General features: G+C 32.8%; 1 protein-coding gene across 1 annotated transcript; it reads left to right on the top strand.

The window, feature by feature from the left end:
- Positions 1-1762: 1762 nt before the first annotated feature.
- On the top strand, positions 1763-6907 carry LOC114715952 (putative 12-oxophytodienoate reductase 11). The gene is made up of 4 exons (XM_028900871.1): positions 1763-1890; positions 2118-2258; positions 5269-5399; positions 5880-6907. Exons 1-4 carry the CDS (start codon positions 1769-1771, stop codon positions 6659-6661), a joined length of 1176 nt encoding a protein of 391 aa, XP_028756704.1. The 5' UTR covers positions 1763-1768; the 3' UTR covers positions 6662-6907.
- Positions 6908-15355: the final 8448 nt, after the last annotated feature.

Raw genomic sequence — 15355 nt, 5'->3', positions numbered from 1 at the left:
GGAAATTGAGGAATTTTTTGATCCTATAAGCAAAGCTTCACATAGAATTACATAAAAATATAATTAAAATATACATTTATTAACTAGAAGCACACGCGACACCCGAGTAAAATAGAAATTAAAATGAATCAACACACTAATACCACTCATACGCTTAGATGAGGTTTTAGATTCGAATCGCATTAACATATTTGTACGATAAACATGTTTAAATTGTATAAAATTAAGCAACTAAAGTGTGGTTCAACAACCGCCACGTGGAATCCTTCATCGGCTAAAATGGTGCTGCAAGTGGATGGTGCAATATCTTATGTGCATATTAAAGTGGGGAAGCGCATATGGGGATTTTTTTTTATTATAGTGGAAAGATAATCGATAATGTGCAAAGTATTCCTTAAACTAATGTTTGAAAATTCACGTGCCAACTCTCTATAATTTCACCTTATTTTAATTAAGATTTTGTAGTCTTTTTTTATCGGGTCTTTATATCTTTTTAATTATACAGATTAATTGTTATACTCATAATTTATTAATTTGCAAGAAAAGTGACTTTCACTCATAATAAACTTTATTAATTTTGGCATATAAATTTAAAAAACACAACTAAGTTACAAACTATATATACACACAAGAAGATGGCCTTTATGAGCATAATAATGTTTTTTGTTTTTATATTGGTAATAAATAAATAAATTTTATTTTATCATTTTATTTTAGATTTTATTTATTTTGTATTATGACACTTACATGTCATTTAGTCAAAATTTATATAAACTTTAATTAACAAATTATGAGCACATATATGTGGTTTTTTTTTAGTATGCCCTAATACTTGATATAAAAATTACATGTTGTTTAAAAACTATTAGGGCATAATAAAAAAAAACTACAAAAATCTAATTAAAAGTATGGTAAAATTATAATAGCTGAAGGTTTTTTCTTTTAGTTTGTAGATTCAACGGATGCCTTCCCTTCCTGAACACATCCATCCAATCCAAAAGTTTTCTTTCTTTTTTACCAACAAACAGTTGGTTTAGTGGTGTATGGCCCCATTAGATTCTTTTGGGTCTCGAATTTGAGTCCTAAAAGATACATCATTGTTGAGAAGGGGAGCCATGAATAAATGCAATAGGATCTAGAAAAATTGCCGGATTATAAGATTAAAAAAAGCTTTTTTTTTCCCAGATTTTTCAAAAAAAACAGCCAATAACTTATTATAAAAAGACGGCAAAAAAGAATTGTAAGGCAGGATCAAAAAGTCAACAGCGATGCCTAAGTTAGGATAAAAAAAATCCAACACGAATTCCCAGTTAGAATAAAAAAACAACAAAGATTTCAAAGTTGTGATGAAAAAGGGAATCAAATAATTCAAAGTTCAAAAAATAAAAAAATAATAAATGCTCACATTTACTCCTCCGGTCTTATTTATAGGATAGAGAGAGAACATATTTGTTTGTTCTATTTATAGGGTATTAAGAGAAATTTTTTATATGAATATACAATTTTATTCTTCATTTATTATTGTGTTAACTTTGTTTACATGAGATATAATATATATTAAATAAGAATAGAGTTGAAAAGTTGTTTAACTTTAAATGAAAATTATTTAAGGTTTTTCTTGATCTATATAAAACCTTTTAAAATAACTTATAAAACAGAATAGTAATTTATAATTAAATCTCTCTCTCTTCCTTTCCCCTCAATATAATATTTAAGCGTCTCATCTTCTCTCTCTCTTGTTACGCTGTGAGGAGGACGAAGACACAGCATGAGTTCTGAGGAAAACGAAAACAAATTAACCGAAGCCGAAGCTAAAGATGCCGAAGCCAATTTACAAGTCAAACCTCTCTTCATACCATACAAGATGGGAACTTTCAATCTATCTCACAGGTTTCACTTTACATTCTTATGTTCTGTTTCTTTCTTCTTTCTTTTCCAAGATGGGAACCTCCATTTTCTGTCTCCTCTTCTCTGCAAATCTATGTTCTTCGGGTCAAATTTTCTAACCCTTCAAATTTACCGTTTTATAATTATTATTTAGTGTGATGTTAGAATTTAAAAGATAAATGGATATGCTTATAATTGATTGACACAGATTCTATTTTACATTGATACAGAATAGTGTTGGCACCCTTAACAAGAACAAGGTCCTATAACTTCATTCCTCAGCCTCATGCTGCTTTGTATTATTCTCAAAGGACAACCAAGGGTGGATTCTTGATTTGTGAAGCCTCAGGGATTTCTGAAACTGCACAAGGGTAATTAATAATCTTTTTCCTGTCTTAATTCTAAAGATTGTTTGGTTCGCAGAAGAAAATAGAAAAAGGAGAAAGAAGAAAATATATTAGAAAAACGTGATCTTTTAGTCATTAAAAAGCTTATTAATTATGTCTTTGATTCGAATACGAAAATTACTCATTAGTAGTATAATAGTGTGAACAAGTTGCTATTTGGGTTCGGCCCCAGCAATATTCAGTTGCATCAAACCCAACTAGATCCATTCTTCTTTTATCGAAAGAAATTAGTGTAAGCTCATTCATCTTTCTCATTGCATCGATTTTTGCATATTATCCGTCTTTCTTTCTTCCTTTTTTTTTTTTTTTTTGCCAACTTGATATTATCTGTCACAGAAATACTTTCTTTTTTCATGTTTTAAAATACTTGTTAATTCAGATTCTAAGAATGCATTAAATTTTTTATTTAAATTCCTGTTTTGCCATTGTTAATTTCAGATTCCAAGAATGCATTAAATTAGGAATATTATTTATTTAAAGAAGCCTAAGGGCATTTTGAAATTTAGTTTAAAAAGGGAATTTTGAAAAAGTAATAGATTAATTTTATAATGATTTCCTTTCTATAAAAATTTGTTTCTGTGACAGCTAATATGAAACGGAGAGGAAGATTTACTAGGATATCAGTCTATATTTTTTTGGTGGGGAAATCATACTTCCTTTTTATTGGACCCACACCAATTCATTATATTGATGAATGATAAATAGTGAAAAAAGATATCCCTGGGAAGCTTCCACCCCCGGGTAGGGGTGGAAACAGGCCAGGCCAGGCTTTACGCTTAACAGGCCAGGCCTGTATTGAAGCCTGTTGGCCTGAGCCTGGCCTGTGGCCTGTGACAGGCCTTATATTTAGCCTAAGCTTGGTCTGTGTAAAAGCCTGGCCTGACCTGAAGCCTGTTAAGAAGCCTGTATTTTTTTAAAAATATTTTAAACATATTTAAATCAACTCAACATTATAATAACTCAATCCAAATTATATAAAATACAAACATAAAATTATCTAAAATATTTAAGTGAAAAATATTTAATATTCAAATGGTAGTATATTATTTTGTTGTTCATGTTTCAAATTATATTATTTAAGTGAAAAATATTTAATAACTTGAGGAGAAGATGTAGTTAAAATGGTCACAATACAAGGGATAAACAGAAATCAAATTCATAGAGGGGTTATTTCTATTGTCAATTGTTGGTGATGTACGTTAGAAAAACTAAGTAGTTTTGTATAGGTAAATAAAAGTCAAAAATGACAAACACAAAATCATCATCGGGCAGTAGGATTTAAATGAATAACAAAGTGCATATTATAGAAATCATCATCCAAGGTATATTGAAGAGTAATCCAAACATGGTCTTATTCAGGATAAAAGTGTGGTATTAGGCATATTACAATATTAATCAAAACATGGTATTATTTTAAAAAAGTTAATTATAAATTTATAATTATAATATTTTAAAAAAAATATAACAGGCCCAGGCCGCCTAACAGGCTTAACAGGCTTATTAAAGAGCCTGGGCCTGGCCTTTTAAGAGAAACAGGCCTTTAAAAAGGCCTGAGCCTGTTTTAATTTGGAAATAGACTAGGCCAAGCCAGGCCAGGCCAGGCCACAGGCCCCTGACAGGCCGCCTGGCCTATTTCCACCCCTACCCCCAGGGTATCAGGTACAACGAACGAAAACAACTATCTTAAGACCATAGGGGGGGACTTCTCAAGTTGAGCCTCAGCCTCTTCCCCCTGAATGTGCATGATAAATGATATTCCTGGGAAACATTAATTGGCTCTTGGTTAACGTCTTCTGTGTGGTTTATTTGCTTACATTTTATATTGTTTTATATTATGATACTGGTTTTTTGTTTAGCATTATATATTCCTTCCTCTAATTGTACTTGTTCCACCCTTGAATAGACCTTACTCGTCATTTTCTGTGGTGGAAAAGCAATCAACACACACAATCCTTACTGAAGCCAAATAATCCCTATAATGTGGCCGTAATTAATGGCTGCTCACTCATTTTACTCTTCGTGGAAAAATGTTGTTCAAAAAATCTCTGTTTGATTTCGTTCAACAGGGCCCGCCACATGGTGGAACCAATTAGTGATGAGTGATAGGTACTATGGTGCCGTTTAAATATAGTTTTGGCTGTCCGGATTTAAGATTTTCCACTCATGATTATGAACTGAAAATAGTTAATACAATTTTTGGTCTTTCAAGGTTGTCCCAATTTTGGTTTTATCTCTAAAGTTTCAAACTATAGATTTTGGTCTCTCAAGTTTCTTTTCATTAAAAATATTGGTCTCTATAATTCAATAAAAACCTGAATTATTTTGCCTTCTGAAAGACCAAAACTTATTGTTTGAAATTTAAGGAACCAAAATCAAAAGGAGAGCAAACTTGGAAGACCAAAAATTATATTAACCAAACTGAAAAAGTTATTCTTTGAAAAGGGGACAGTTAAGAAAATTTCAGATTTTTTACTCATTAAAATAGTTTTTTTAAAATATAAAAGTAAAAAAAAAATCATTCTTGAGTGCTCATCGCTACGATGAGATTGCACGGTCCAAATATAGTTTCAATAGTCAAAAATTTAAAATTTAAAATATATAACTGACAGTTAATAATATATATTTAATTCTATCCATATTAAAATATTAAATTATCACAAATATAAAAATAAAATTATATTAAATTTCAATCATTCAAGCAGTCTAGATTTGATCCTTGTCGCTAACCCATCATCCGTCAGTCAAAATTAAATTTAAACGGTTCAGTTGAGTGTCCATTACCCAAAACCGTTTGGCTCTGAGACTTCAAAAGAGATTGTGAAGCCTTCTTAATATCATGTCCCCGTCACACAGAAAAACAAAAATATAGATTTATTTATTTATCTTTTTGTCAACGAGAAACAAAATATTGAATCTGAAAGCATGTTCCTTCTAATAAGTACATATTACGTTTGTTTTGGTGTAACAACTGCAGGTACCCGAACACTCCTGGAATTTGGAAAAGGGAACATGTAGAAGCATGGAAACCAATTGTTGATGCTGTTCATGAGAAAGGAGGCATATTTTTCTGCCAACTCTGGCATGCTGGAAGAGTCTCCAACTACAGTACCTCTCTTTCTCTCACACACACATTTCGGGCAAGAGGACTCTAATACCTCACTCTTTAATGCCCCACAGAAGTCCCAGCCTCTCAAATATTTTTCTTTTCTTTGTCCTGGTTATTATATATTCTACATAAAGTTAGTAACATTTTTACATCTTATTGACATGAAATGATATAATTTTGAAGTTTAATTTTTCTCTGATTTTGTAGAGAAAATTACTCTAAAATAGTGCAATTCTGATTCTGATCTACTTTCGTGAAAAAAAAATAAAAAAAAACTCAAAACTGCACTATTTCGTAGATATCAAAATATCACTGAATTTTATGTAGAATCAAATTATCAATACATAGAAGGGAAAAATATTTAGGAGGTTGAGGCATCACAAGAGATACTAGAGGGTGAGGCATTAAAGGCTCGTTGCCCACAATTTTTATGCTTACAAAAGGAGGATTATATCGATGATGGTTGAAATGATGGACAGATTACCAGCCTAATGGCGAGGCCCCATTATCAAGTACAGACAAGCCAGTAAGCCCTAAAATTCAAGCAGATGGAAGCAGAATTTCAAAACATCCACCACCACGTCGGCTTCGAACAGATGAAATCTCAACGCTTGTAAATGACTTCAGAGCAGCGGCCAAAAACGCTATAGGAGCAGGTTTTGATGGAGTTGAGATACATGCTGCAAATGGTTACTTACTGGACCAATTCCTCAAAGACCAAGTGAATGATCGAGACGACATTTATGGGGGCAGTTTAGAAAACCGTTGCCGTTTCCCTCTTCAGGTAGTTAAAGCCGTTGCTGAAGAAATCGGACCTCACAGGATTGGTATTAGGCTCTCTCCTTTCACAGAATATAATGATTGTATTGACTCTGACCCTCAAGCTCTGGGAATTCACATGGCTAAGTCATTAAACCAATATGGGATTCTGTATTGCCATGTGATTGAGCCGAGAATGGTGTCCCTATTAGAAAGATGCGATGATGAGACTCGCTTCTCTTTGAGACCTATTAGAAACGAGTTTGGAGGTACCTTTATTGTTGCAGGTGGATATAATAGGAATGAAGGGAATGAAGTGATTGCTAATGGAGGTGCTGATTTAGTTGCGTATGGTCGCTTGTTTTTGGCAAACCCAGATTTGCCTTTAAGATTTCAACTTGATGCTCCACTCAATAAGCCTGATAAATCCACCTTCTATACGCAAGACCGCGTGGTGGGCTATACAGATTATCCCTTTCTTCAGCTTTCTAACAGTCAGTAGAATTGGACTGAATTAGTCAGTCTGAAGGAGAACCAGCCAATGGTATACTCCGCAATTTAATTACCAGAAATAGTGGAGAAGTGAACTGGTCAGAACCAGTAAAAACCTGTTAGAACTGGTATTTCTTTTTGTTTTCTTTAATTTTTAAATAACCCAAAACTATGCTGTTTGGTGTTTTTATTTTGTACTTTGCTTGGTTTTCCTTTAGTGTCATATACATTTTATAATTTATTGGTAGTTCTAATTAATCATGAAAGCTCTTGCTAATTTAGTTTGGGCAATTAGTCTGGCATATGCTTGATGATTTTAGTTGTTGTAATAGACGACAGAAAAAATTAATTTGACAGTCGTTGTAATTTTATCAAATTTTAAATCAGGTCCTTACAGTTTTTTCCCCCTTTTTATTGCCTCCTCATGGTTCACTACGTTAAAGGTGTTTATTAACGAAAGAATTGACAACTTTAATGGAGTGAATTGTGAGGATGCAATAAAAAGAAAATAAAAAGAGAGCTATAAGGACCTGATTCAAAATATGATGAAATCATAAAGAATGGTAGATTAATTCTTCTTGGACAATATTTTAGTAATTGGATAAGTATGAGATTATGTAGTTTCAGACCTATATATGCCTGAGACTAATGTGAACAAGTATTACATAACATGCGTGGGTATGTTCGACAATATATTGGACAAGCTAAGTTTGAGATCGTGTAGTTTAACACATATGGATTAGACTTATATTGTTTGGAAATTTTGTTGATATGAAGGATTTAAATTCCAGTACGGACACTTCCTGATTTTGTATAAAAATATATCAAGTCTTTCTAATTTACAAGATTTGCAAATGCAAACTTTTCCATTATTTTTCCTGTAAATAAATAATAATAAAAAGGTAGATGTTTGAAACTAGAGCCCTCTAATTTCAGATTTTAGGAAAAACCATCTTTGAAAAAAGGCACTAATCGTGATTTCAAAAAGGGAAAACTAATCTGTTAGTTCTTGTACTTTCACCCAAATTTGGAAAAGGTCCGTGCAGTTTTTTTTATTTTTATTCACTCCTTATTATGTGGTCTATTAACTGTGCAAGTTCTTCTGTATATGAAACATGGATTTGCCGTTAATGAGGAATCTTGGCCAGCTTACGAAGCACACGTACTAACACGGAAAGGGAAAAATGTAGGACACTAGAGTTTACGATTCAATTTCATTCTTCATTCAACAAGGTATGTACAAGGGAAAAGTGATCCGGCCGATATCATGAAGGCCAAGGATCAAAGAGAATTTATGATAGGATACAACCGGAATAAAATTCAAATCCTAATTTTCACACATCAATAATAACTAACTTAATCTCTGCCTATAATATCTAAGAGAAATATCAACACTCTCCCTCAAGTTGGGCTATAGATGTCAATCATGTCCAACTTGTCAACAAAGTGTTCAAACCTGTCCCTTGGCAGACCATTTGTGAGAACATCAGTTGTTTGCTCTTTGGAGGGAATATATTTCAACTCGATAGTACCATTGTCTATTTTGTCTCTTATGAAGTGTTTGACTATTTCCACATGTTTAGTTCTATCATATTGGATCAGATTATGTGAGATACTAATAGCAGTCTTACTGTTTGAGTACAATTCAATGGCCGGGTAGGTTTAGATTCTTATTCAATTCTTCAAGAAGCCTTTTTAGCCAAATACCTTCACAAATTCCAAGAGCTACAACTCTAAACTTTGCTTCCGCACTGCTTCTCACTACTACACTCTATTTCTTACTTCTCTAAGTCACCAGGTTACCCTAAACATATGTGCAGTACGCCAACGTGGACTTTCCATCTTCCTAGTTACCAATCAAGTCTGCATCTGTGAAGATTTCCATGTCGTGTGTCATATCCTGAAAAATTTAACCCTGATATTCGAAGTTAAAAATTAGGTCAGGGATCAATAGAGAAAGTAGACAAAAGGACGAAACAACTTTTGGTATAAAACTCAGATAGGATCCGAACTGATATTTTCAAAATATCCTGTATAGTCTAGACAAGATATAAATGGGTGTCAGAAAATTGTAAAATTCCCTAAATATAGGAAACATAAAGATTTGAGGCTACAAAATATCTAGGAGGTTCCAGAGGTAAAAAATAAATGAAAATAAATTATTATAGAATTTTCAAGATTTACCAGTATTTTTGACCTGGACAGGGTTTTTAAAGGAAAATTAATTATTTAAGCTACCCAAAAGCCCCAATAAATTGGTGAAAAATAGGGATAAATTATTTGGTATATTTTTATGAATTTTAAAATTATCCCTGGTGTCTAGATGTGAAGAGAAATATTTTTGGGAATTTCAATGATAAAGCTTTAGTAGTAAAACCTTATTTTTGGAGGAATTATGATTTAAGGGGTTAAAGGTGGAAATAAATTCCACAAAAATTCATATGGTCTTTTTACAATATAAGAAGATTTTTCATGATAAAAAATGAATTTTTGGAGACCCAGAATAATTATTAAAAGTTACAAGTGAATAGTAACTGATAAAACATAATTTGACTTGGACTTGATGTTTTATGATTGGGCCACTTCCTTTGCTCCTTCCTAATTAGATTTAGGTTGGATTTGGGCCAAGAAAACATGTAAAATTTGTACAGCCCATGTCTCCTTCTATTAAAGAGTCTAAGCCTAAGTTTAAGCCCATATGCACATAGGACACTTGGCTAGGGCTGAATTTAGAGGCATAAGAAGGGGGACACATGGCCTCTATGTTGGCAAAAATTTAGCCACAAATTCAAGAGGGAAGGTTGGCCAAAACACTATTAGTGGCAGTCTTACCCAAGAAGGGGGTGAATTGGGTGAGTTATAAAATTTAAACATATTGAAAACAGTGATATAAATAAAAAACAGAGAGCGTTGAGTTAGAAAGATTTCACCGCAGAGCGAAGGCATAGAATTTATACTGGCTCGATCTTAACCACTTGACCTACATCCAGTCCTCAAAATACTTGTAAGATTTTCACTATACTCCAAGATTAAACGGGCTCTTGGCGTCTCAGTACAGTAATTGATTTTCTCAATCACTCCCCCTTACTACCTGTAAGGTTACAATCCCTGTCAAGAGTCTACATTCTTGAGTTACTCTCTAAAAGTGAGAAAAGTAGGTGCATCAATCTCTCTCATAGAGTGAATGAATATGAAACATTGAAGCTCAATGAAAAACAGAGTATCGAATGCAACAGTAAATATTTCAGCAGAGTTAGCTCACGTATTAAATGACTCATTCAATGCTCTTCACGCCTTTTATAGTTGGAGAAGTTTAATTAACCATTAGACTGAAGAGCTTCTAGCTGTTGGAAGTTCTGTTGCATGTTTTTCCAATTGTAACGGTATTCGCCATTAATGTTCCTGACACAATAGGCTAAGGGCTACTAAATATCCGTTGAATATCCCTTTAGAACGAAAATTATGAAGATAATTGATTGAATAATAATTGATATTCATATGGCAGTTGGAAATAGAGTCAATCAATCACTAGATGCAGTAAACATGATATGAACATTCTTGATTAAAGTCATGATCGATAACTGGTTGATTGATCAAGTTATCCATTAAACAAAGTGAAAGAATTTGAAACAGATAACTATATCTATCGATCAAGTTATGGATTAACCATTGATCTATCAAGTGATCGATAAATGAAAAGAGTGACCTTTAAAAGATTAAGCAGGAAAAGGTTTAAGATTACCAATGGCTTTGAGTCCCTTTAAAATAGAGAGTTAAGATAAACATGAAGACTGAGAAAAGCTTGAAGAGTAATATTCAACAGATTTTGATAATCACTGTAACTTGTTGTTGTTAATTGAAATGAGTCAATGATCGATCAAGTGATCAAAAACTGTTTGATCGATCATGTGATTGATAAAGCTGAGTGAGAGAGAAACAGATTTTCAAAGAACAATGATCGAGTACTTTATCGATAAATGAATGATAGAAAAACTGATCGATAAAAAGTCAAGAAAAGTATTTTATGATGAAAGCAAAGATTGTATAATGTTTGAGTAGTTTATCGATTAAAGATTGATCGATCAAGTGATCGATAAAATATTATTTGAAAAACATAGTAAAAAATCACGGGATAAAACTTAGTCGATCACGTTATGTGAAAACAGAATATTCAGAAGTTTGAATGATCAATCATTCATTGATAATTAAATGATCGATCAGGTGATCGAAAACATAACTTAAAATAGTAGGTATAGAGAGATAGTGATGATTGATCATTTGATCGATAAAGGTGCAGAGAGATAGTGATGATCAATCATTTGATTGATAAATCACTGATTGATTAAGAAACCAGACAACAACCTTGAACAAAAACAAATCGATAATCCAATGAGTTATTAAGCAATGTTCGATCAAGTTATCAATAAATCTCTGATTGATAAAGTGATCAATAAATGGTGAATGAAATAGAATATAACTTAAGTAGAAGAGCTTTACCATTTATTTCTCTTCTTATCGATAACTTATTTATCAATCATGTAATCGATAAACGCTTACCAAAATTAAAGTGATCAAATGATTGATAATTTTCTGTAGACTTCTATACCAAATAGTGTTAACAATGATCAATTAATTGATCGATCAACACATAAAATTTGAATTATCTATCAATTTATTGATCAAACTTAGTACCAACCTTCAAGTACACAAAGACATTTTATTTGATACTTGATCGATTACCTTTTGATCGATCAGGTGATTGATCAATGTATTAAACCAGATCATACTTGATTTGTTATCATCAAAACTTTAAATCTAACAAGCACTCTATAAATACCCCCTCAAATTGAACATTTTCAACCAAAATTAGAGAGGCCTTGGGTAGGTGCTACCAAACTGAAAACTCAAGCCTAAAAGAGAGCCTTAGCTGTGTATTTGGAGGAGAAAACATGAAGCTTTGATCAAGGATCAATTAAGGTAAGTTTGGGCTTGATTTTGGTTAAGACTTGTTATGGTTAAGAATTCAAGTTGTAATTCAAGATCCTTGTGCTGTCATGTTTTGGCTAAATTGAATATGTGTTAGGAAAGGATAGAAGCTTTAAATATAAGCTTGAGTTAACATGTTTAACTGGTATTTGTATTGATTTTTGGAAGAAAACCAAGTTAGGGTTTTAGGAGGTTACCTCTCAGTCAAGTCAAGTTCTTGGGGTAGGAGTTTGTTTCAATATGTTTTGATGATTCCAATGAGTTCAAATGGTGTTTTTGTGTAGGAAAACACCAAGAAAAAGTGTTTGAAGCATTGGAAACAAAAATAGGATTTTTAAATTCAATAGGACCCTTCTCGGCCAAGCTTAGTTCATGGGAAGAAGTGTGATTTTGTTAAATCTGATTTGATATTTGATTTCTACATGAAAAATTGGGTAGGAATGGCACAAGAGATTTATAGAATCAAAGAAGGAATTATTATGTCAAAAATCAAGGAAAAAGGGGATTTAATTGGTTTAAGGTTAAGCTTTTGAAATCAAGTTTGAATGGTTGATAATATATCTTGTAATTGTGCTTGAATTGGTAGGTTTTATAGAAAAGAACAAAGGAGAACATCAAATCCTTAAGAGGCCGAATTGAATCAAGGATGAGAGGCAGCATTGGATCTATAATTTGATTTTTTTTTCTTACTTGCTTAATGTGTATGTGTTGCTTGCTTTGTTTTGTCATGAGGTGATTGAGCTATGCTATGATAATGGTTGTTTTCCTATGCTTGATATGCCTTGGCAAAATGCATAGGGATATATTGATGTGGATGTGTTTTAGCTCTCTTTCCATGGCACTATGTATGGCATGATAATGCATGAGTATGGAATGTTATTAAGCATTATAACATGTCATATTATGTATAGCATGATTAACAAGATAATTATGGTTCATTACTACTGAGATTTCTATGAAATCTCCTTCCTTTCTGTGTCAAATTATACACTAATTAGGAGTTGGATCAAGCAAGGACAAGGGCAAGGAGTTAGTCTTAGAATAATGAAGTTATATGGCCTCTTGGTTATGTATTGATATTTTGTATATCTATGAACTTTGTTATGAATTTATAATAGATCTTGGATATTGTAAACTCAAGACCATGTACCTTTCATATAGTACTTTTATTCATGGGTATTGGCTTGGTTTTGTGTGACATGAAAAAGAGGAAAGTATATTCAATAAATCATGGTTAAGGGGGGTAAAAATACCTTAATTTGAATGAATTTTGTGACACATAAAATAATAACCAATTAGATGAGTTTGGACCTAAAATTTTGTAGGCTTATAGATCTTATTTTAAGCTTTAAATCAAGTGGTAGATCACTAAATTTGGAGTTTTATGCTAAGAGTTATGTCCTTTGAAAGTTGAGCTAAAATTCAAAAAAATTAAAAAAAAAAACCAAATGAACAATGCTACTTTACGTGTTTCTTGGCTCTGTTCTGTAAGAGCATGATACCAATGAGCATTCTTCCTTTAAAAATTGTATTACAAGCTTCAAATAGAACTTACAATCACCTTATTTTGATTTTTCTATAATTAGTTATGAATTTTTAAAATTTGAAAAATTTTAGGATTATGTGAATAGCAACCTGAGGTCAAATGTTTAAAATCTTGAATTTTCTTACCCTTATGCCTTGGGTAATGGTTCCAAATGGCTCTATTTATGGTATCATATGGTATTAAAGAGAGGTGTGACATCTTGCCTATCACACTTTTTAAATAACAACCCATAACCTAGGATCCCTCAAATATCGAAGAATCCTATAGACCTCCTTAAGCTATTTTTGCTTGGGATCATGAGAATGCTGACTAACCATGCTAGCTGCAAAGGCTATATCAGGTCAGGTATGAGATAGATACATGAGTTTTCTTACTATTCATTGATATTTCCCTATATCAACATTTTTTCCCTAGTCTTCTTCATCATTGATCTTATCAACTATTATAGGAGATCTAGAGTATACTTTCTCTATGAGATATGGATTCCCTTCTTCAAATGAGCCACTTCCATGCTAAGAAAGTATTTCATCTCTCCAAGATCCTTGATTTGGAATTCTCAAGCTAGAGCTACATTGATTTGTTTTATTTCTACATCATCATCTCCTGTGAGGACTATGTCATCTATATAAACTGCCATCATGATTGTCTTGTTCTTGTGATGTTTAAAAAATATGGTGTGCTCACTTTACCCTTGGGTGTAGCCATTCTTTCTAAGGACTCTGGTGAACCGTTCAAACCATGCCTATGGTAACTATTTTAGCCCATACAATGATTCAATTTCCTTAATTTGCAAACCTAGCTTGGTCTCTTCCTTAGGAACACTAAAGGCAATTTCATGTAAACTTCTTCCTTGAGTTCTCCATTGAGGAAGGCATTCTTTGCATCTAATTGGTATAATGGCCAATCTAAGTTTATTACCAAGGATAATAAGACCCTGATGGTGTTAAGTTTTATAATAGGAGCAAATGTCTTAGTATATTCCATACCATAAATTTGTGAGAATCTTTTTGTAACCAATCTTGCCTTGTACTTATCTAAACTCCCATCTACTTTAAACTTGGGAGTGAACACCCACTTGCATTTAACTGGTTTCTTTCCTTTAGGAAGATTAATAACTTTCCATGTGCCATTTTTTCCTAGTGCCTCCATCTCGTCTATAATTATTTATCTCCACTCTGGTATCGCTATGGCTTCCTCAATGTTATTCGGTACCCTAACATCATCTAGGTGGGATACAAAGGCATGATATTTTGAAGAGAGAAACTTATAGGAGACAAACCTCTCTATATGATGATGCATGGGTACAAGCTCTGGGTTTCTTTCTTACTACATTTAGGAGATCAAGATCAGTTTCTTCCATATTAGGATCATTTCTCATACCTTGTTCCTTCTATGGAATTGCCATTACATTTGACTCTTGACATATGTTAGGAGCCTATGGTTCATTACCTATCCTGGGTTTTCATGTATAGATCTTTATTTGTTGATTTGTTTCTTCCCCTAGATTAGATTTTCCTTCATTGTTTGACACTTGTTTAGCCATGTCATGATTAGGTTCAAATATGGGAAATTCAAGGTTCAGAATGTGGCTAAGTTCAAGAAGTTCAAGAGGTTCAAGAGTAAGGATATGGTCAACAAATTGCTCATCAAGAATTTGTTCAGTCATTTAGAATTCCTATACATCTCCTCCTAAATTACAGACAAATATAACCATTTTGAGATAAGGAGTAACCAAGAAAAAATGCACCAGAAAGCCTTAGGATTAAGTTCATCAGTGTGGTGGAAGTGAACATAGGAGGTACACCCAAAGACCTAAAAGGATAAGGAATTTTCAAGGTAGGGAAGGTTAAAGTGTTGGTGAAGGACTTGATAAGGTGCTTTGTAAGGCAGTAGTTTACTGGGCATGTGGTTGATAAGAAAGGCAGTAGTAAGGACGGCATCATCCTAATTGTATTTAGAAATATGGCTACTTAACATGATGGCTCTCGCAATTTTGAGAAAATAGCGGGTTTTTTTGCTCAATAATGCTATTTTGTTAAGGAGTATTTGGACATGTACTTTTATGAATAATGCCATGGGAGGTGAGAAAATCAGAGAGGGTGTGGTTGAAGTATTCCATGTCATTATCAATGTGTAAGATTTGAATTTGAGTGTGGAATTAAGTTTGAATCA

Source organism: Neltuma alba, unplaced genomic scaffold (genome assembly GCF_004799145.2).
Source record: "Neltuma alba isolate B1F8T4 unplaced genomic scaffold, ASM479914v2 tig00011629_pilon, whole genome shotgun sequence".
Lineage (NCBI taxonomy): Eukaryota > Viridiplantae > Streptophyta > Magnoliopsida > Fabales > Fabaceae > Neltuma > Neltuma alba.
This window is presented reverse-complemented; position numbering and strand designations above follow the sequence as displayed.

What these genes read in the sequence shown, in the direction of transcription:
- LOC114715952 (XM_028900871.1), top strand. Translation starts at nt 1,769, where the DNA reads ATGAGTTCTGAGGAAAACGAAAACAAATTAACCGAAGCCGAAGCTAAA. An exon ending in ACTTTCAATCTATCTCACAG is followed by an intron (nt 1,891 to 2,117) that starts GTTTCACTTTAC and finishes ACATTGATACAG; the next exon opens with AATAGTGTTGGCACCCTTAA. An exon ending in ATTTCTGAAACTGCACAAGG is followed by an intron (nt 2,259 to 5,268) that starts GTAATTAATAAT and finishes TAACAACTGCAG; the next exon opens with GTACCCGAACACTCCTGGAA.